Source organism: Mauremys mutica, chromosome 10 (genome assembly GCF_020497125.1).
Source record: "Mauremys mutica isolate MM-2020 ecotype Southern chromosome 10, ASM2049712v1, whole genome shotgun sequence".
Classification (NCBI taxonomy): domain Eukaryota; kingdom Metazoa; phylum Chordata; order Testudines; family Geoemydidae; genus Mauremys; species Mauremys mutica.
The window spans coordinates 25,398,445-25,422,475 of NC_059081.1; the positions used below are offsets into that span (position 1 = coordinate 25,398,445).

Sequence of the window (24,031 nt, forward strand, 5' to 3'; positions counted from 1 at the left end):
TAAAGGCCATTATTAACCAAATGGTCCAAAAAAAAAATAAGTAAAAACATTTATCAAAACTTATTAACGCCAAAAAAAATCAACGCGCATCTGTGATTGAGGAAGGGCAGATTGACGACCCTGAAGTGGAGGCTGGCACCCCTAAAGACAATTAATTAAATCAAATCCAGGACAGAATGACCCTCTCAAAGGTGTTTTGGAATGTTAACATAAAAAAAATAACACCAATTCAGGAGTAGCCGGTCATAAACTGACATAGCAAAATCCATAAACTTCAACAAAAACAAAAACTATAAAAACAAGGTGCTTTGTCATGGGGCTTTGGGTTTGCCTTGCCACTACTCCAGGAGCATTGGATCATGACCGACGGAGCCCGGTTCCCATCTGCAACCAATCTGGCTGGCCACTAAATTAATCCAGACTCTGGACTGGTAACTATAAACATTGAGTGGTGGGACTGTGTGCATGGTGTGTGTGTATGACTAAAAAGCATGGTCACACATACTAAAAGCATATGCTGGACCCTGCATCGGTGTTGGAGAGAGACTCCTTCGCAGCCCCATCCCCATCAGTTACCCTGGTCTCCAGTGCTTCGGATCTGGGGTGGGGAGCCCCTCTAAGCGATCTTGGCATGCAAGGATGTTGGTCGGGTCACAATTGCTCCTTACACACAAATTTCAGAGAGCTCAGAGTGGTCCGCTTGGCCTGTCAAGCTTTCCTGCCTCATATAAAAGGCAGGGTGGTTCAAGTCTGGATGGACAATGCTGCCACAGTGTTCTATATCAACAAGTAAGGCAGTGCCCGGTCCTCTGCCCTTGGCCAAGGAGCTCTTAGGCTCTGGAACTTCTGTGTTCAGCATGCCGTTCATTTTGTGGCCGCACACCTCCCCAGGATCAGGAACACTTTGGCAGATTGCCTCACAGGACTTTCTCATCTCGCCATGAGTGGTCACCATCCAGAGGTTGTCAGCCTAATCTTCCAGAGGTGGGGGGCTCCCTGGGTGGACTTGTTTGTTTGAGGTCCAGGCAGAACAGGAAGTGCCACGCTTTCTGTTCGATTCGAGGGATTGACAGAGACTCCCTGTCGGACACTTTTCTACTCCTGTCGTCAGGATCCCTTATGTATGCCTGCCCTCCAGTGCCATTAGTCTACAGAATCCTTGTGAAGATCAAGCAGGACAGAGCAAAAGTAATCCTCATAGCGCCAGCTTGGCAGCACCAGCACTGGTCCGGCACGCTGCTGGACCTCTCGATGGCCTACCTGTTAGAGCTACTGCTCTGTCCAGACCTGTTATCTCCGAACCATGGCAAACTGCTGCATCCGAACCTGACGGCCTGACTGTTGCATGGTTGAATGCGAATGAGTGGGAGTGTTTGGACAGTGTCCAGCAGGTCCTACTGGGCAGCAGAAAACCCTCTACCAGAGCGACCTACCTGGGCAAATGGAAGTGGTTTACATGCTGGACTTCGGATGAAGGTATTCAACCTGAGCAGGCCTCACTGCAGTTAATCCTGGATTATCTCCTGTATTTTAAGCTGCAAGGTTTGCCCCTTTCATTTGTTAAGGTCCAATTGGCTGTTATTTTGGCCTTCTATCCCTTGCTCGAGGGCAAGTCAGTTTTAGCCAGGACATGACTTCCAGGTTCCTCAAGGGCCTAGAGCGCCTCTACCCTCACGTAAGGGACCCTGTTGCTCCATGGGACCTGAATCTTGTGCTGTCGTGGATCATGGGGCCCCCCTTCAAGCTTCTGGCTTCGTGCTCCCTTCTCCACCTCTCCTCGAAGGTGGCTTTCTTGGTTGCAATACTATCTGCCCGCTGGGTCTCCGAGATTAGGGCACTTACCTCAAAGCTGCCCTACATGATGTTTTACAAGGACAACGTCCTATTCCGACCACACCTGGCCTTGCTACCCAAGGTTGTTTCACAGTTTCATATGAGCCAGGACATATTCTTACCTGTCTTCTTCCCTAAACCTCATAGTGCAGGTTGAATTCTCTGGACATCAGAAGGGTGTTAGCCTTCCACATTGAGAGGATTAAGCCTTTTCATAAGGTGACACAGTTGTTAGTCACAGTGGCCAACAGGATGGAAGGTCGTCCAGTGTCAACTCAGAGAATCTCATCTTGGATTATTGCCTGTATCCGCTGCTGCTATGACCAGGCCAGGTGCTTCCTCCAGCTATTGTAATCGGCCAGTCAACGAGAGCACAAGGATATGTGCTAGGCTGCCACCTGGTCGTCTGTCCACACATTTACATCGCATTACACACTTACCCAGCAGGCCCAAGATGATGCTGGCTTTGGTAGAGCAGTATTGCAAGCTGCATGACCATAAACTCTGAGCCCACCTCCATGGATGCTGCTTTTGAGTCACCTAGAATGGAATCGACATGAGCAAGCACTCAAAGAAGAAAAAACAGTTACTTATCTTTAGTAACTGTTGTTCTTCAAGATGTGTTGCTCATGTCCATTCTATTATCCACCCTCTTGCCCCTCTGTCAGAATTGCCAGCAAGAAAGAACTGAGAGGGCGCAGGGCCGGCAGTGCTTAATATACCGACACATGAGCATGGCACTCAAGAGGGTGCCACAGCCAACACTACAGATACAGCAAAGGCAAAAATCTCCGACAACTGTGCACGTGGGCATGCACACACCTAGAATGGAATGGATATGAGCAACACATCTCTCAAAACAACAGTTACAAAAGGTAGGTAACCATTTTTTTTAAAAGGTTGATGGCACACATTAAAAATATATTGTAATAACAGTACATAAAAGGTTGTTATGAAGCACAGCTAACTTCAATAGGAGTTAAATGTGTGTGCAGTCAGAATTAGGATCTGTGAGACTTTGACAACAGTAAAAACGTAAGAATGGCCCTACTGGGTCAGACCAAAGGTCCATCTAGCCCTGTATCCTGTCTTCTGATAATGGCCAGTGCCAGGTGTCCCAGAGGGAATGAACAGAACAGGTAATCATCAAGTGATGCATCCCCTGTTGCCCATTCCCACTTTCTGGCCCTCAGAGGCTAAGGACACTGTCCCTGCCCATCCTGGCTAATACCCATTGATGGACCTATCCTCCATGATTTTATCTAGTTCTTTTTTGAACCCTATTATAGTCTTGGCCTTCAAAACATCCTCTGGCAAAGACAGCGTTTTTGTATTGTTTATGGTATGAAAAAAACAGGATTATATGTTTTTAAGTAACATTCTAATTTTAGTCCCTAATTCTAATATTTTAGGACTGTGCCATGGTTTTACTTTTTGCATTTTTATTGCTATTGGTATGAGCATACAGAGGAATTGTAAAAATATTACTTTTCTTCTTTTGGTGGGGAACAGAAATGTTTTGTGGATGCAGTGAAAATTAGGCTCCATAGCCTAAACAACTGCATGTCCAGCAGTAAAGTAAAAGTAGCCTTTAATTATTGACAGTCTGGGTAATGTAGTTTGATGTTCATACCTTTACTCAGGTGGAGCCCGAGAAGTTGAAGACACTAACAGAAGGTCTGGAAGCCTACAACCGAGCCAGGAAGAGGAACAGAAAGTAAGCAGATGCTTATTCATTTACAAATTAATTAAAATCACAAGGTCCTCTTGTCTACCAAGACACTCTCATTTCACTCCCAGAAGTATCCTTGACATCAGTAGGAATCTTGGCTATATCAGGATTTCAGGATTAGATTGTTAGTTATTAACCTGCAGCATATATGGAATACATATATTTCTGATACTACAACAGGAAGCTTCTGAAACCTGTGAACAGCACCTGTAACAATTTAGGCTCAGTTTTCTTACAAGGGGAAGAGTGGACGATGGTAGCATAAAAACACAGTGGCAGCTTCTAACTGTTCTAGTGTGTTTTATATCCAGATAATTTGCCTCTTCATTTTACTGCATGTCTGTGTGTGTGTCCTGGAGGAAAGAGGAAGAGAGAACGAAATGATATATACCGCAATACTGTTTTTTCTGAAATCTGATGATCCAGAACTCTGGACTGCACTGACTAATGCACCATTCCTGGGGAGCACCTCAGCTCTGCAGGGCTGAAGCTAGACTCCTGCAGAAGTCCAAACAAGAAGTAGATGCTTTACAATTATTAAGAGGAACAAAGGATCCTAGCTTCTGTTCTGAGGAGCTTAGGAGATCTGCAGAAATAGAGCACCTAGTTTCTGAATTCTTGATTTTTGCAGGCTATGGATTTTGCAATTTTATAACTTTGTAATTTGGGGGGTTGTATGTATGCATTTTCTGATACACCAGCACACCCATATGAATTTTCAAGTGTAGATTTGAAATTTACAACTAAAATCATTCATTGCATTTTAGTAAATCAAAAGTATTCTGAACAAATACTATATGACTTTGTGACAAGCATTTTTCCCCCCCACACACAGCACCATGTTGGTATGGAAAGGGTTACTTCAAATTAGTTCAGTATAGTTTGTCATTGCTGGCAAGCTTTTCAGAATTCCTTAATCCCAGCTATGTTTAGTTTAAGCAGACTGGCTGCCATATGCAAAGCTTTTATTATACAATATAACAAATGATGTATATTTGAACAAGTTGGTTTTATCTGGTTTTTTGTTTTGTTTTTTGGACTTTACTTAAGATTTTACAAAACTAGAGGAGAGATTTTGAGAGATGTAAAATATGAGAAGAGGGAAAAATATGGAAGAAAAGAGGAGAAGTAAATTGAGTTTAGGGGAAGAAGAACTAGACAGCTATAAAAAGATACAGAAGTTGGCAGGGTTGTAGTGTGCTATTGTTTACTTGCTGTCACAACGACAATATGTTGGCTTGTATCTGAACAGGAATTTCAAGTACTATAGACTTATAATTCTTGTCTTCAAAACAACAAATACAGGCTTAAAGGAATCAAATAATTACAGTAGAACCCCTTTTATCCTATTTGGCCCTGGTTCCAGTCAAAAATTCAGATAATTAGGAGAATGGGCAAAGAGTTTTCTATACGTTGTTTTAAGATGCGGAGTTGCTTTTAAACTAGCTGACCCCTCCCGGAAAAGCCACTTTCTTTATTTACAGCTTACACGAACCGTTACTTCTAGTAAAGAGTACCAGTTTCTAAAAATGCAGAAATGATAAACTCAAGCATTAAAATATAGCCCCCTTCTTTACAGCATACACAAACCATTATTAATAAATAGTGCCAGTTTTTAAAAATGCAGACATGATCATTTTAAGTTGCAGCAACCCCAATACTCATGGTAACAACTAACAACAATAACAATATGTAATATGCATAAAGTATTAAATATACAATACTATATGTTAATAAGACAATGATACAGCAACACTCACATATATAATGGCTGGGAAAAATCTGACAGTTTGTGATACTGTGCTTTTTCCAATGTTATAATCTTGGGCTATTTTTTTGCCAGTGACTGTCCTTTATTTATTTTATTAATAATCTCTATTTTAGCATCAATGATAGTACTACGATATTTCGCTTAGTAGTTGCAGTCATTTTACAAGGCTGAAAAGATGGGATGGTTACAGTAGTGTTGCCATGCAGGTGATGTCAATTTCCGATATTCTTGTGCGTGCACTGGTTGTTCGGTTAATAGGGAGAGCAGGATAATGAAACTCAGATAAACGGGTTTCTGCTGTACCTGTATTTAACGCCTTTTAAGGTGTAAGCTTTTCTTGTTCTCTGTTTGTGCGGTATTTCATGAGCAATATTGCTGATGCCAGTTAACAATGCTATCCTTTCATCACCATCCTGAAACGTGTCTCTGGGTTTTTTGTATGAGTGCATGCTGTAAATATAAAAATGCCTTTGACAACATTTCAGTTATTTGCCATTAGTTTTCCCTGACGCAAAATTTCTAGCACTAGGAAAATGACTCAATGAACAGCTTTAAATTTCTTATGAAAAAAATCAGTTAAAAGTAGAGACCTTGCTGAATCTGGCTCAATATTTGTACATATGGAAACATTAGAGAATATTGTATGCAAAAATGTGCATTGGTGAAATGCTGTGGTTATACAAATATCAGGGAAATTCAAAGTTACAGTTCCCATAACAACCATGACTCAGCCTACCACCTTTCATGTATGTAGCAGTTTGTATTACTATCTATGGTGTTGTCATTAATACTTATATATATGGAACACACAAAAAATCCATGTTAAATTAACATAATTATGCGACCTCTGAGCATGCCCAAATAAATTTGTTCGTCTCTAAGGTTCCACAAGAACTCCTCGTTGTTTTTGCTGTTACAGATTAACACAGCTACCACTCTGAAACATTGCAAAATCAGGTACTCAAAAGTTAGGAAATGCCAAAATTGCTTGTGCATTCTTAATTCAGTTCCCTTGTGCATATGCATTATGATACAGTCTATATATTACATGATCACGTTATTTTTCCATAGGACTATCTCTTTCAGTGCATGCTTAATAAGTGGTTCTTCAATATTTTGTTTTCTCCTCATTGTTCAATAAGTGGCCCCATGCCTTGTTTACCACACACTATTCAAACCCTAGTCTGAAGACAGAATTTTTAATTTCTCATTGGTTTTGTTCTATGATGCTCATCACAACAGTATCTGATTGGTTCACAAACATTAATTTATTTTCACAACATTCCTGTGAGATGGAGTATTATTATCCCCCTTTTACAGATGGAAAGCTGATGCACAGAGAGATTAAGGTCAAAAGTGTCCCCTCATTTTGGGTACCCATTCTGAGATGCCTAGAACCGGGTTTTTCAAAGTCCTTGGCATTGTATAGCACTGTGTAAGTTAAAAACTCAGTCTCTTTGACTTCAGTTGCAGCTGTGAGTGCTTGACACTTCTACAAATCAGACTCCAAAGTCTCAAGTCAGGCACCCACAAGATGAGGAACATACAAGTTTGGTTTTCGTGACTAGCCCAGCATCACATAGGCACTCTGTGTTACAAGTAGGGATAGAATCTAGTTCCCCAAGGCAGTATTCAACTGCCTTAATCATGAGATCATCCTTTCTCTTCCTACAATCCACTGTCTCATGCACTACATATATTCCAGCTTTTGCAACAAATGAGGCAGGGATCCTACAGACAATGGTCTCCTTCACTACATAGCCCCAATTCATTCCCAGAGCAGGTCCATTCTGTCCACTAAATGAGGCAGGGGTCGCGTGCAGAAAATATTAAGTGATCTTGTAATTAAAGACTGTATCATAATTCATATACAAAAGGCCAAATTAAGGTTGCACAGGTGCCTTAATTATGCAGTTGTTGCTTTTCAGTACTTGACTTTAGAACCATAATGTTCTTTTAATCAAGTTTGTGTGTAATTTCCTAGGCTTTTTAAAAAAAACAAATTGAAAAAAAACAAAATAATTTACACGTTACAAATGAAATAAAACAATCTAATGTTTTATTGTCCACACAGAGGTCAACCTACTTGATTAGCACGCCACTGTATTTGAATAATCATAGTAAAACATCATCAAAAATATGTATTATTTTCTAAAGTTCCCAGACTCATGGCCACAAACTGCAAACACTGCCAGAGGTATTGCTGACTATTGGGCTTAGCCTCACTGAACTACCATGGGTTTACTTGTACCTTTTGGCAAATGTAGTTCTTTGATTAAAGCATTAACCAGCTTCAGGAATTCATGAGAAATAAAAAGTTACTTCTCATTCAGTCATCACCTTCAAATTTTAGTGTAACTCTGCCCTTTCCTATTTATCTGAGTTTGCCTCATTTTGTATCACTCTTCACCCCTTCTACTCGGCCGAGGTTCTCACCCTTTACCACTCATTTCTCAGTTTCTAACCTAAACACCTCTGTGCTTTCTTCCACGCTGCACCATGCATGATTATGACCTTCTTGAACGCATTCACAAGGCATCTGCCCTCTACAGTTTACGCCTGCATGAAAGGCCCACATCTTCTGGAGGAGCTAATCTAGTTGACTTGTATATTATGACATTAATAAAAGAGAGAAAGTTATATGTTGTTTTCCATTTCCCTATACCCTCTACCTTCTGGGTCTATCTGTCCTTTTATTGCAAGCTCATTGGGGAAGCAGCCATTCCTTTTTATATGTCTGAAAAGCACCCAACACCTGGGTTACCATAAGAAAATGTTTAATAATAAAATAATAATAGTTCTGCAGCTTTAAGACACAGAGAACAGATGACTCATTACACTTGTTGAAGGTCTCAGAGGCAACCGTCCATTCACTGGGGATCTATACTCCAGTGCCAAAGAGGAAATACCACAGGCCACAACTTTACAGTGAGCAGCATCTCAACTCTTTTTTCCATCAGAAGGGATGTGAACCATCATGGAAGAGGGTTCAGCAGAACAAGCACAGTGTTCCCCTGTAACAGGTCGGATTCAGCCCCGCGGCGCCTCCTGCTGGTTACTCTGGGAATTAGCTCTGTCCAGCCCGGAGCGCCCTCTGCAGGCCGGTGATCCCCCTGTTTACTATTGGCCCTGAGTCCCTCCCTGGACCCCGGTGCCCTCTTACATGGGGTGCTGCCCTCAGCAATAACCCCTTTCTCTTAGGGTCTCCCCTCGGGGAACCCCCACCCCACTATCCCCACTTCGCCTCAGTAGTGGCTACTGCCCAGTCTCTATCTAGCCCCCGTTCGCTGGGGCAGACTGCAGTATCCAGTACTCATCATCGGCAAAGGGGGTTTGGACCTGCTGCCTTGCCTGCCCCTAGGTTGCCCCCTGCAACCCCCAGTACCTCTTAGCCCTCTACTAGGCCGCAGCCTGGGGTTTTCCAGGCCAGAGCTCCCCAGCTCCTTAGCCTGTCCCCAGCCCTGCTTCACCCTAGGTACCTTGTCTCAGCTCCTAAGCAGCCAGGCCCATCTCTCTCTATAGCCAGAGAGAGACTGTTTGGCTCCTGGCTTCCCTGCCTTCTTATAAGGCCCTGTTCCTCAGTTTGGGGCGTGGCCCCCAGCTGCAGCCACTTCCCTAATCAGCTCAGCCTTGAGAGCCACCGCTCTCAAGCCCTGTCAGGCCACTTTTTAAACCCCTTCTCAGCAGGAGCAGGATCCACCCTGCTACATCCCCCCTCTTCTCCTTTCCAATCCCAACCTCCTGCTAAGAAACACCTTTTGATGGGACCTTTGAGAGCTGTGAATCACTCCAGTTACTGCATCCATCTACCCAAGATCCCAATACCCAAATTGGTGGCTTTCTAGCTCATCTCTCCCCATTCTCTTAAGCCTGGCAGATGAAACACAAATGGATTCTCAACATCATTCATACCAGCTACACCATAGAGTTCTTCTCCCCTCGTCCTCCAAAACCCCCTTCCTCATCCATCTTCAGGGACCACTTTCATGAGAGAATGCTCATTCAAGAGGTATACTCCCTCCTTCATCAAGAAGCCATAGAGTTGGTACCTCCTCAACACCAGTGAAAGGGTTTTTATTTTAAATATTTCTTTATCCCCAAACAGAAGAAAGAATGGAGACCCATCTTAGACTCAGAAAGTTCAGTGTATCCACAAATTGAGGTTCAGACTGGCTCACCCCAGTGTCCTTCACTGAACAATGGCAACTGATTTACAGCTGTCAATGTGAAAGTTGCTTACTTCCATATAGACATCCATCCTTCACACAGAAGATTCCTGAGGTTCACTGTAGGTCTGAACCACTGTCAACAGAGAATGCTCCCGTTTGGCCTTGCCACAGTGCCAAGGGTATTTACGAAGGTGCTATCAGTTGTGGCAGCTCACTTCCGTTACCAGGGATCATCAGTTTTTCCCTACTTTGATGACTGGTTATTGATGGGGAGATCTCATTAGGATGTACTGACAACAACCTCATCTCTGCTCAGTCTTCTTCACTTGCTGGGACTCTGCATAAACACAGAAAAGTCTGTTTTAGTTCCTGTGCAGACTGTAGAGTTCATTGGGGCAACACTAGACTCTCTAAGTGCCAAAGCATACCTTCCTCAGGGCAGATTCCAATCTACAAAGGACCTTGTCAGTCAATACAGTTGAGCTCCCAGATGTGAGTCTGCTCATGTCTCGTCCTCCTAGGTCATATTGCTATTTGTCGAGCTAAATGCAATTGAAAATATGCTGATGGCTGCTGATGACACTTGATGATCCAGGAGTATACCTGTATTATGAACTGCCTTGATGAAGAAAGGAGTACTGGTACTCTCTCCCAGTGATTCCTACTGCATTACTACCATCATCTCCATCTTGTGTATTAAGGTTCAACAGACTTGCTTTCGTCCAATACACAGTCTCCCCCAGGCTGTGAGAAATCAAAAAGAACATATGTAGCTACAGCTAGAGAGAGAGAGAGAGAGCGTGCATGCAAGATTAAGATAACAAGTCTAATTCACAGTTGCTTGAACCTCTTCCACCACATCCAGAATCTTGGTGAGCAAAACAGATTGAAACATCACTGACAATATAGTGTATTTGTCTCCTATCAGCATAGATCCACTAACAGACCAGTAGCCAATCTGATCAGAATACATTTTATCTTATCCATGAACAAAATTGAAAAATGTTTAGTGTTACACCTTTGTTCTGTTTCATTGTGTATCACTAAGGTTTTTTTGTAGCAGAAACTGATGGATTAAAAGTGATTATTTTGGAAGTCTGCAGAGTCATAGCATTTTATATGAGTAAATAATTTAGTCAAGCAATAATCATTATTTTTAAAATGTTTCCAGATTATAGCCATGTATCTTGCATGCTGTCCTGACAGCTATGATTCATGATCTCTTAAAAATGTTGATGTTAGACTAATGCCATGCTCTCTGATGTGAACTACCTAAAAGGTTGATCTACCATCTTCAGTTAGAGCAGAATATGACAGCTCAGTTGTCATAGTGGTGGGAGTGAACAGAGGGGTGTGTCTAGCTGTTATTGCATTCACTTCATGAGCTGCCTGTGTAGGCACATATTAAATTTAAAGTTTTGATTTTAACTCTTAAGGCCCTTAACGGAGTGTGTCCCTGATTCTTTACTAAGCTGACAACTTTCTGTACTCCATTATATCCTCTGAGTTTTGGAGGAATCAGGAAGTTTGTAGCCTGGCACATCCAAGGGCAGAAAGTGAGGATCTGCAGGGCTAGAACCTTGGTTGATGGGTTCCTTAGTGACTGACACATCGACATTTCCACCCAACAGCCCTGGTAGAGCCACAATTGGCAGGCTGAGAGCCTCGTGAGACCAAGCACCACTAGCTGCCCTGCTCACAGAGGCCCTCATTGGTAGAACTTACTGCATTCCCTCCTGGTTGGCCCAGACATGGTCAGACCTAGGGGAAACACCTAGAGGCAGTCTGTACAACAAGACACATCGCTGAACCTGCTGCTGAGACAGACCCTGCCTGATTCATTTGTCCTTGCTTGGTTCCTCTCCTTGTTCCTCGTTCCCGTGTCCTCGCCTTGCTCCTGCCTTGGACCCAGCTCTGCTTCTGCCTTCCCTAACTCTTGGCAGCCTGGTTCTGACCCTCTACTCCAATTCCTGGCTCAGACTCTGATCTGACCCTCAGCTCTGGCATCCAGCTTCCAGTTCTGATCCTGAGCCTCAGTTCTGTTTCCTGGCCCCTGACTCCTGCTCCAACCACTGCACCTGGCCACCCATGCACCGGTTCCTGACACTAAGGGATATTGTCCATATGTTTTATTTCTATAACCCCAGAGTTATGGGATGCTTTTCTTTTGGTGTGAGATGAAGTGAGCTAAAGTTTGGTCTCTGTGTTAAGCAGAATTAAACCTTTTTTTATTTTAATAAAAAGGCTTTGAGCACAGCAGATTGGTTTTATTTATAATTTTAATCCAATTTTAATTATTGTATGTTTTTAGGTTTTTAATCTGGATTTGTTTTTTTTGTTTGTTTGTTTTTGGAAACACCTAGGATATTTTGTTGATAGGTTGTGGTATACATTTAATCGATTTATTTTTATCATTTTATTTTAAAATCCATCATTCCTTGACTCTAGCGAATAAACTTAATTTCTTCTACAATTCTTTTACTCAGCCTCTGATATAGTAGTTAACTAAGACAATGACATCTCTTTCTCTAAGGAAAAAAAACACTTTTTTTTACATTAATATATATTGTCCAAGTCTTAAAATCATAGAAATTAGCTGTTGAAAGTGAATAAATCATCTAATCTGCCCCAAGGTGGCAATGCAAAATTGAATGTTACTTGTTCATTTAACCAATTCCCAAGATAATGTCCAGTCTTTTAGGCAGCGGTAGACCGAAAGAAATACAATGAATGCCTGTTGGTAGCTAGCAGACAAAGTTGCATAGTTACCTATTAAACATCTTCCTATGCTAATCTGCCTTCTAGACAGAAAACATGTTATTACCTCTCTAGGAAGTTCTATAGATAATAAGTGGTATTCTGGGTAGAAACAGATGAATGTCTAGGAAGGAGTCAGCCTATTGATGAGAGACTGCCTTTGAGAGAGTCTTAAACACTTATTTATCTTTGAAGTACCTCCATATGCTGATCTACCTCCAGGCAGAGAAAACAGTTATCTGCTGCAGCTTTGGTCAAATACTTGCTTTCCAAGCCAGCTTGAAAGAACACATTGTTTGGAAACCTGAGATCTACCATATAGGTAGATTTCCTATTATGAATTCAAGATTGTATCAGTGAAAATGAATACTCGTGCTTGACACTTTTTCAAAATTATTGCTATATCAGTTTAATTAAATGCCAAATGATTTAGCTTGTGTTCATCGTAAAACCATTAGTCCTATTAAGAAATTAATTTAAAGGCTCACAAGTTCTATTCCCACTTCGGCAGAACGTGATTGAGAAAGTGGTCACAGAAGCACCTGAACCATCAGAATGTTCCTATATCTAAAATGAACAACATGGTCTTGTTTCTTTAACCCTCAGTCTTCCTTCCCCCATTCACTCCATGCATGTTTATTATAAATATTCATTGCATTATGTCTAAGGGTTTGTTTACAAATAGATGTTACACCAGTTTAAGTTAAACTTGTTTTTTAAAGCAAGTTAGTTAAACTAATTTCAATCCCTGATTTAGTAGTTTAGTTTAAAAGTGGCTTATTTCAGTTGTTTAAATCTGTTCCTAATCAATTTAAGCTAAATCAATATAAGCCAGATTTATATTAGTTTAAGAATCTCCACATAGCTTTCTTCACTGGCTTAACCAAATCAATTTTTAAATCAAACGTTTAGTTAAATGGTGTAACTTTGCATGTAGATAAGTCTTAATGAGTCTTTCAGGAAGGAGTCGTCTTTCTGTCTGTTCTGTAAAGTGCCCAGCATGCTTTTGCATATTTCAGAATAATAAAAATGGGTGGAATGTGGGAATTTTTATGTGTTCCATTTGGTCCAAGCCTGGGTATAGTACAAAGAAGATGTTAGTATGTGTCATGGAATATTTTCTTTAGGTAATGGATGAGTCACAGCTCTCCCTGCTCTTTATATGGGATCTAGCAGTTGCTTTTGCTAGTTACTGAACTCAATATGTGGACTAGCTGTGTGGATGGAATTACTGTAGAATGGTTCTTTTTTTATTCCTTTTGAACCCTTGTCTGTCTTCAGTTGGGGTGGGGCGTCCAGTCATGGCCCAGGTAGCATAATTACCTCTCTTAAAGCGCACAACAAACAAAACAAAACAAAGTGAAACTTTTTAAAATGCTGAAATGAAGAAGGATCATCTCAATGTTTAGGGCACTAGCTAGGGCCTCAGGCTGCCTGGGTGCAGTTCCCTGCTCAGCCACAGACTCCTTGTGTGACATGGAACAACTCAGTCAGGTCTCTTTGCCCTAGTTCTCCATCTGTAAAATGTGGAAATAATCCCTACCTCATGGGGCTGTTGTGAAGATAAATAAATTCAAGACTGTGAGGTGCTCAGATACTACAGCAATGGGGCCATGTAAGCAGGGGTGAAAGTAATTTACAGGACTTACTGGTACTGCTGGAGTCCTGAGGTGGGCGTGGCCTCAACCGGAAGAGGCGTGGCCTCAAGATTTAAAGGCTGTGGGGCACCTGCTGTGGCCAAGAGCCCCAGGGCCTTTAAATCAACCTGGGGCTCTCAGCTGCAGAGGTGGCTGGGAGCCCCCGGGGCTCATGGGCAAATTAAAGGGCCCGGGGCTCCAGCCGCCACGGAGCTCCGGGACCTTTAAATCTCCACCGCTGCAGGGAGCTCTGAGCCCTTTAAATCTGTCCCCAGCCCAGCCGCTGGAGCTGCGGGTGGGATTCAAAGGGCTCTGGGCTGCCTGCAGCCGCGGGAGCTCTGAGCCCTTTAAATCCCGGTCCCAGCCCGGCCGCTGGACCTTTAAATTCCCACTGCTGCAGGGAGCTCTGAGCCCTTTAAATCCCGGTCCCAGACCAGCCACCGGAGCCACGGGCGGGATTCAAAGGGCTCTGGGCTGCCTGCTGCGGCGGGGAGCCCAGAGCCCTTTAAATTCCTGCTGCGGAAGCCAATGCAGTCCGGCACAGTGTACTGGCTCTTGCCGGTACACCGGACCTGACTGTACCAGCTTACTTTCACCTCTGCATGTAAGTACCAGAGACAGATAAACAATAGATCAAGTGGCCAATCTCCAAGGCTATCAGTCTGCTATCTTTCAAATTCACTTCATTTTTTTTTCCAGCTAGGAATGCAAAGTGCAGTGTCTAGATTTCAATTTTAATTTATTCCACTGTATACCAGAAATAAAGCCCAGCTGAATATATAAGCCTAGAGCTTAAAAAGTTGTCAACAAATTATGTTTGGTGCAAGGTGGGAATGACCCTAATAATGTATTTGAAATACTTTTTGATAATTTGACACTTCTGGGAGTGCCAGTCACAAAGCCACAAAAATGTGACCCAGAATGCTGAGTGTGGTGTTTAAAATGGAAAACTACTTTTAATAAATATAATACACATAAACTGAATCGGCGAATGTAATATTCGGAAGTGAACTGAGCTGCACAGTGATTTGGCTAAAAACAGTGGGCGGCAGTGTGTGTGACTGCCACAATTCAGAGCGACAATGGGACTTCTCTCCCATGGCTGACTAAACATAGAGACCCAGTCACACTTGAGCTCCAAGTATTTGGAGAAAAATGAAAACCTTGCAGAACAGTGTCATTCTCCAGGTGGATGTCAGCCTGTATTATTTTTCAACAGCCCTCTGGTGAAGTATTAATGTAGCCTCCAGCTACAGAATAAATGCAGTGTGGGAGGCAGGTAAAGGCAGGCCAGCATTACGAGTTAGTCAGTTACTCTGTCATCCTGTGAAGTAGCCCAAAATAGCTGACTCTTAAGGGAATGACTGTTCTTTGGCATGTATAATGACTGCTCAGGGTCAAGTTCATGAAAGAGAGCCTGTTCTGTAATACCTATTGCTCGCTTAACACAAAAACAAAAAACAAACTTTAACGCTGACAGCTAAGTCAAATAGCAGAAAATGCTACATTTTGCATTTAAACACAGAAAATCAATATAGTGATATCATATGCTTTTGCATTCTGTATATAGATATGTTTTCTCTTGCAGAGATTATAATTCCTGTTTAATTTATAAAAGTCTTATCTTTAAAAATAAAATAAATAAAACAAAGTGATAACACAAGCCTTTATTTTAAAGGAGAACACATATATGGGCCATAACTTACTCTTTGTTGTTTGCACAAATAGTTCCTTGGCTGTCAATGGGAGATCTATATGCTGAATGAAGTTAGTAGAATATGGGCTATTTATGTATGTATTTTGATTATCTACAGTCTTTGAAAATGGGGTATTTCCATTGTAAACAATCATTGATAGTAATTTTTTTTCACTCCAGAAGCGGAAAGCTAAATAACCATTTAGAAGCTGCTATACATGAGGCCATGAGTGAGCTGGACAAAATGTCTGGGAATGTAAGTCTCTTTGCTTTCTAGTTGTATAGTTTTTATTGTGTGTGTGGGTTTTTTTGTGTTTTTGTTGTTTTTTTTCATTTTTGTGGAGTATTCAAGCTATCACAGTTTTTGTAATTATTATGATTTAACAACTTAAAAGTTGAAAAAGATTTGTAATTTCAGTTATATTGTAACTACTCTGCATTATTGCTCTCCACCCAGAATAACTTTTGGACATTTCTTTCATATGTGAGGCCTACCAATATTTTGAACAGAGCCGGAACTCCCACTAATATGCCTGGGGTTTTGCCTGAGTAAGGAGTGAAAGAATTAGACCCAATTGTTTTCCAAGTTTGTATATCAAGATATTGAAACGATATTAAAAAAAATCTTTTGACTGTAACACTCCATTGAATAATCTTAAAACATGAAATGAAAAATATTATAGGAAGTAAATTAAGATGAACAAACTTAATATCAGAACCTGACTGTGGTTGTCTTATTTTTTGTTTCCACTTTTATTTTGTGGCATACAGACAAAATAAATCTCTGATAATGTAAAATACTTTTAAAATATATTTGGAGATTTTTTTTTACTCTTATTATAACAGAAGTCCATGCAGATGATTAAAAATTAAGTGCAATACATTAAAATACTCAAATTTCTAATTAATATTTTAGTAAGTATTAATGGTTTAGCTTTTAAAATAAAATTGATTTTTTTCCTGATATTATAAACCTCAACCCTGAAAAGACTTATGCACATGCTTAACTTTACACAATCAATAAGGCTTAAATGGATCTATTTATGGTGCATAAAATTAAGCATATGCAGAAATCTTTGCAGGATTGGCACCTTAGACTTGGTTTTAGTACCATCTGGAAATATTAGTGATACTGTCTGTATCTCTTGCTGTCTGCTTTGAATTGTTGATAAAACTGAACCTTTTGATTATTAGTTTTACTAATACAGAATTATGGGTTTTCATCTAAATAAATGGCAGTTTTACAACTGACTGCAGGGGAGGTAAGATCTGATCATAGGTCTCTATGAGACCATCTATCCTACAAATATAACCAAACCAGGTGATCTGGTTATGATACAGTTGGCCTTTAACCCTGTTACATCACAGTTAAAAATGTTTGCCTGGACAGTTTCTATTGTACCCATGTCATATAGCTTTCATCCACTTATGCAGCCCAGTTGCAACAGATACATGCTACAACTCTTAACTACGATGCAAGCTGGGTCAGGGAGAAACCGTGCTGTAATCAGGTTCCCTGACCAGGTTGTTTTTGTTGTGTTGACAAGCCTGATGTAACAAATTTTGTATCATAAAATAATCTCTCATGAGCTGCATGACAGGCTTTGTCACAAAATCCTTAATCAAGATGAGGTTTATTTTCACAAATACTATGATGGTTGGGAATAATAGGGTCAGAAAATCATAGGACACCAAATGTAGTTCTTACAATTTTTGAAATAAGCTTTTTTTAATTATCACTGTTTAGGCAGGACTAGTAAAATTTAACACATGTACAGTACAATTGACATAGAACATAACTGATGCTATCAATAACATCTGTTGAATATATGATAAAATTCTTCAGGACCACTAGAATTTAAGATACATGATCATGACAAGAACAATATGAAAAAATGTCTGAGGATTTGTAATTTTTGATTAACTGTTGTTTGTAACTTACTGATTGCTTTTTTCCAGAATACATAGCCTCACTTCTACCAACAGATGGTGGTGGTATTCCATATAAAACAGCAGTACATCGTTTTGCATTCCATCTTGCATAGCTGTGTTAGAAATGTTTTTAATAGTTTTATATGATCATGATCTTTCCTCCCAGCTTTGAACTTGGAACTAATAATAGACATTGAATGGAAAATAATTGATTAAAAACATTTTCACATGCTAATTAATCTACTGTTCAACTTGAAATTGATGTTTGATGAAAACAGTTTGCTCAAAAGAGTTTATCCCTTAAATTCATGTCTCTGGTAGTGCTATACGTCTCTCTCAGTTTCCATATTCTATTTTCCCAGTATATCCTTCTTTCTTTCTGCGGTTATCCCAGTTTTGTAAACAGTTTTCCCTGGAGCTTAACATTATTACCGCTTTGTGCTTCAGTTCCTTGTATTCTATATAGTGATGTGTAAGTGGTATCTTTCTCCTGAGACTTGAGGTATCCACACTGTGACACCTATGTTCAACCCCCTTCAGCCCAGAGGTTAATTAATGTTCTTGAGTTTACTTCTAATTTTGCTTTTAATGTGGAAATTAAAAGCTGTATCACCAGGGAAGCATAATAACTTTTCAAACAATGCTGTCATTGATTGATCACTAACAGGTTGCTTTATTTAAATTTTCTATGCTAACCTTTTCATATACTTATTTTCTAGGTACACCAAATCCCACAGGGAGACAGACAGGTGAAGCCTCCAAAACCGAAGAGGAGGAAGATCTCTAGATAACATTGAATGTCTTTGTTACTGGTCCAGTACTTATCAAATTGAACATGCACATAAATCAGTATATAGGTATTGATATAGATATTATATCAATATTTATATCAAGGACAGATAGATACCATCAAAGGGTGCTATGCGAAATAGTGGTACAATATTTTTGTTGATCGTGTCGGATAGTTAATGCTGGATAAACCAATCAGATTCCTTGAAAGATTACAGTAAAAATGTCAGATGATTACTGAATTTTTTCTATAATACTAAAATTGTGATTATAAAAATAGTCCAAATGTTTCTGATAAATTTTCATTGTGTATATAGATAATACAGAATTTCATGGTGATATCTGAACTGTAAATATTGTACAATATTGTCATGTACAAGCGTACCTAATGCACACTTTATCTTTTATTGTACAAAAAAATAGTGTACAAAATTCTTTGGTTTCTATTGAGTACACATACAAGAGACTACCAGTGTAAAGTGATAAATAAAAATACAGCCTAAATGCTTTTATATGATAATGTAAAAGATGCTGTTTTTGTATTTAACAGCAGAGAAAAGGCATGATTATGTAATACCTTAATTATGACATACACTTCACACCACTGAGTGTTCATTTATATTGTCTGTTTGGAATGAACCTTGCCTGGAAGTACTGTACTCCATTTCAGGTCTCTGTAGGAGAGTGCAACCTTGCAGATTCCTAAAGGGATGTGGGATCACAGGTCTAATTAAGAATTCAAAAGCTGCAACCACTGGTTGCATTTTATTTACTTAAGTTTTAAAGTAGAATGCTGTAGATTTTTTTATTAAAAAAGAAAAAAAAAAGCTTAGATGGAATATTTTAGTCAGCCATTTCTGTAGTTGAGGTTTCATAGCCACCTTCTAAACTAAGCAATTTATATCACCATTGATTTTGAACTCCCCCCAAACCCTGTATTTGTTAACCGAGGTTGTTTAACCTGATTAAACATACTGTTTACATATATGAGGGAATGGCCCTATTTTGAAAATATGAGTGTTAATGTTGATTACAATTTGATTTTGCAATGGAATAAAAGGGCATGCTCCACAGCGGTCCTAAAAAATATAGTATCCCTCTTACAGTATTATTAAACTAGAAGTTAAAGGTGGCTTACAAAACTATTAGCAACAGTAATTTTATCAGTATTATGTAACATATCAGATTTATTTTATTTAAAAAGAATTATTTATACCATTAACAGATTCTTATATATTAATGTGGCTGAAATGTGCAGGTTAAATCTATTAACCAAATTATTTATGTTATATTAAGTGAATAATGTGAAACATATGTAGAAAGGAAGTAATACACTACAGATATACAAGCCTAAAGCTGTGAGCCATTGTAAAAATAACAAAAGGTTAATAAGTGTAGCACATCATCATTTTTTCAATTTTTTCACATTGTGGTGATGGTACATCCCCGTTCCCAAAGTAAATTCTCATTTTGCCCTGCCTTGTTCCGAGATGGAGTCCTTAAGATGGACCTCTTCATCTGGAAACCACCACGTATTTAACCTGGAATTCCTTTTTCCCTGGAGTGGCAAATTTGCTGCCTCTAGTTAAGACTGTTAGTAATCGGCATCCTCTGAGGCTGATGACATTGCCACTCTACTGATAACCACCAGTTGGCACTTGTACAGTGAGTAACTATTCCTCTCCCTATTGACTTATCCAGAACCCAAACTCAATTATCTGTGTGACGTGACTGAGATCCACTGGCCCAGAGGATAAAGAGATCTGAGGACATTTCCAAACTCAGCTTTCTTGTGCCACAGCACATAGCACTACCACTGGGCTAACCTACTTTTTCATGTCTCATACAGACAGCTCTTATTTCTTTTTCCCCCACCCCAACCTGATGGAATGCAATTAGCTACACTAAGCTACAGTGGCCTGGAGGCAGGAACCCTTCCTTCTACTGGGTAGGTTCATTTGTCTTTTGTGTAATGGCAAGACAGACTGCCATGGTCCTACATGCAAACTCATGTGAAGTGATCTTTTGTGTAGTTTAGTTAACACTTTTTTGTTACAAGTTGATGTTTGTTATGTTTAAAGAGTTAATGTTGTCCATTTTTCGTATCAGCCTGCTTTTCTGCTGTTTTGTCTGCACAATGTTTTTATTCATAAATACATGTGTGTGTGTGTCTGTGTGTGCGCGTGTGTGCGTGCGTGTGCGCGTTCGTTTATATTTACTTTGGTTATTTTACCTTTTGCTTTTCTGTCCTAACACTGAGTTTGTATTGACCAACCCTTCTTTTGGCATTTTAACTAATTAGGTTTGTACTTTCTCACCAATGTATACTTTACATTAGTAGACTATGTAAAGTATTTTTGTGCACTTGATTTCATTGGTTAATAATGGCATTGATGTGGGTGCTAGGAGTAGTTTGTTTCAGTCCATACAGATTTTTTTTCTCTTTTAGAGTTTTTATGGTTTCATGTAAGCAGTTAATGTAAATATTGTGAGCATTACAGGTCATGCAGTGTTGTAACATTTTAAAAAATGTTGCACCTACTTTACAATTAAAAAACTGGTCACTCATACTTGAATTTTGCCCATAGAGCCATTTCTTTCTCTTTGCATTAAAGCATAATATACTTTTTTGATGGAGGCCCAGACCTTCTTTCTACATTATTTTTTGTTTAACAAATCTATATTTTTTCTAATAGAAGACTTAAAATGAAAAATTTTAAAAATACTTTTTGCCTAGTTTCTAATTTAAGAGAGTACTCCTATATTTAGAGGGTGACAAAATACCCCATCATGGAAAGCGGAATAATATTTTAATTGTCATTAATTTGGCACAGTCACACTACCCTGTGAACCTTAAGTAACTGATGAAAGTGAATCCACAAGAGGAATTAGTTTTTAATTACTGGTAGCTTAATTATTTAAAATTTGTATTGTCTTTTGAGGATACAAAGTATTCTCATTATTATTTATTTATTTATTTATTATGCTTTATTTATCAAGTGGGTTGTAGTATGTTGAGTCATTCCAAATGAGATAAAAATCAAAGGTATTATTCCTCTTTCTATCATGGTGCATTTTTAAACACCATTTAAGAAAAAATATTTCCATTCATTTCAATGGACTTCCTTCGTATTCCTGCTTCCGACAAAAAAGTTATTGCTGGAATCAGCTATGAAAATAGCTTCCCCATAGCCCAACAAACAACCAACACATTTGGGATGTCCCAGGTCTGTTATATTCAGTCTAAGATTTAAAGTGCTGCTCTTTTTAAAAAGAATTTTTTTTTAATGTTAAGTTATTTACTAAGTCAGTTTTACAGAAGGTTTAGAAGTAATGCACTATCATCTGAGTCCCAAAGTTTGAGGAAATAGAGGGCTTGTGGTGGACTGAATTACCTTAGAAATACTACCTTTCTTAGTTACAGTTTGTATTTTGCCATGTAGGATTGTAATGTGAGAATTCCAGCAGAGCACTAGCATAAAAATGCTTTTCTATTTAAAAAAAAAAATCAATTCTAGTCTTACTAAGAATTAGAAAAAAATTTAATATCAGTTTTGTAATTTTTGATAAAGTTGTCGATATGATTAAATCACCAAAAAAAATTACTGTGATCTTCTCTTCGGGGCAGGGACCATGTCTTCCTTTATGTTTATAAAATTCCTAGCACATTGGGACCCTGATCTTGAATAGGGTCACTGGCTGCTACCATAGTATTAAATATTAGATAATGATGTTACAGTTAAGTAAAATACACAAAACCAAGATAATTCACAAATGAGAGTGAAAATCAAATTCCTTATCCTTAGTTTATCTGTTGTACCCAACGATTACCACAAAGATGTAATATCATCCAGGTAAGTTTAGAAAATAGGTGCCTGATCAGCTGTTGATTCTTTTACCCACAAAAAACAGGATATTCTGTCTTAAATCAAAACATAACTGCTGCTTTAACAGAGTTTTTGATTATTTCCCTTTGCTGTGTTTTTAACAGTACTAACTGAAATCTTTAATTCACATTTCAAAATTCCCTCAGTAAGTACCTTTAACCAATAGGCATTAGCAGCTGATGATGTGTACTGGTAAAATATAAAACATATATAATAGACACACTGTCCGATTCAGTGCAAACACAGTTCAACTCAATGGGGTTATTTACACAATGTGTCAAAAACAGACATGAGCAGACCTTGTATGAGGAATTCTCCACAAAAATCTTGTAATGGAATTTGTCACCGATCATCCAGGGTTTACCTACACATACCGGTGCCATGGGGGGCCCTCTGCCAATCCTAGCAAATGTCTAGCTCTCTGTGAGAAGCAGCTTCCTCAACTGCTGGATCTGGTTACCCCACCCTCCCAGTCCCTGCCAGCATAGTTCCTATGGACGTGTACTACCAATGTCTCCCCCTGGCCTTAGGGGCAAGGTTTGTCTGTGGAAAAGATAATGGAGCTCTGGCTAAAAAAATTTTTTTGACAGCCCTCAGCTATAGAGGCTAGCTCCTTTGTTACTTACTGGGTATATATCCATCAGTCCTGTATTGTAAGGTTGGGTTTATTCAAAAGAGATTATGAGAACTTTGACTGCCCCAGAGGGCATCGCCCTCATAAACCTTGCCCAGTTAGAAGTGCAACAGAAAATTCTGCCTTTGTGGTTTAAAGGCAAAGAGCCTGATTCTCAATGACCTGCACTTTGGGCAGTCGTTTACACTAGTGTTCAAGGTAGTGTAAGCCACTACCCAGTCAGAATGGTAGGATATTGTACTTGCATTCCACTGGCGTAAATGAGTATACAAGAGGCAGGGCAATGGAGAATCAGGCCCAGCTTCTTTGCTTCTCTCTCTCTTCACCAGGCTTTACTTTATTAGTTCATTTTGAGCAATGAGAACAAAAAAAAAGTGGAAATGTTTGTGGTTTGTTTTTTTTTTGGGGGGGGGGGGGGGCTTCCCCTGAGAGCACAGCCCAGAGAGGTTTGTCTCCTTTCAGGTCTAATTGCTGTGAACTCAGTGCTTGCCTACACATTGAAGTAATTGTGAAGTAGGATGTGAATTTAAAGTGGAATAATTATTCTGGAATAACTCCAGGTATGGACATTCTTATTTGGAGAGGGCCTCTTTCCGTTTTAGCTTAATCCACTTTGAAAAAGGCACTATTATTCCACATATGGAGTTATTAGAATATCTATTCCAGAATAACTCTGTGTGTAGGCAAACCTTAGAAAGACAGGTTAATGGCCATTCATCAGAATAGATCATCAGTAGATAAAGAAGAGCGCGCGCACACACACACACACGCATTTTGTATTAGCTGATACTTTACAACCTAGAAACCCATACCAAAGGATGTTGGAATTGAATTCAGAGTCTGGGTCGAAATTTGAATAGCACTTATAAGACTTGTAGTAACAAATACAAAGGTCTCCATTCCAACCAAGGCCTGTCAATGAGAGACAGGGTTATTGGATGATGAAAAAATGTGCAGGTAAGTCCTAGTGGTGTAGATTATTTCAGTGAGGAGATAAAATTATAATTATGTATTTATAAACTGTTTTATCTAGAACCAGGGGTGTCCATATTACTGTGCAGACAGGTAAGAATTCAATGTTCCTGTCCTGAGGAAAGTGTTGGGTCAACAAAATTAGAAATAGCAACAGAACTGTCAGCAGAACTTGGTGATGCGACAGCAGAGAGAACATAAAAACATGGGAGAAAGGAAAGC

The 24,031-nt window shown here is 39.5% G+C and overlaps 1 protein-coding gene across 1 annotated transcript in view; it reads left to right on the forward strand.

Moving 5' to 3' along the window:
• Nucleotides 1-21,902, forward strand: part of MBD5 (methyl-CpG binding domain protein 5) — a 225,853-nt gene extending 203,951 nt beyond the window's left edge. The window contains exons 14-16 of the mRNA XM_045031982.1: nucleotides 3,477-3,550; nucleotides 15,776-15,851; nucleotides 18,247-21,902. Of these exons, the coding sequence (XP_044887917.1) occupies nucleotides 3,477-3,550; nucleotides 15,776-15,851; nucleotides 18,247-18,318 (222 nt within the window). The 3' untranslated portion in view covers nucleotides 18,319-21,902. The remainder of the gene's footprint in view (nucleotides 1-3,476; nucleotides 3,551-15,775; nucleotides 15,852-18,246) is intronic.
• Nucleotides 21,903-24,031: the final 2,129 nt, after the last annotated feature.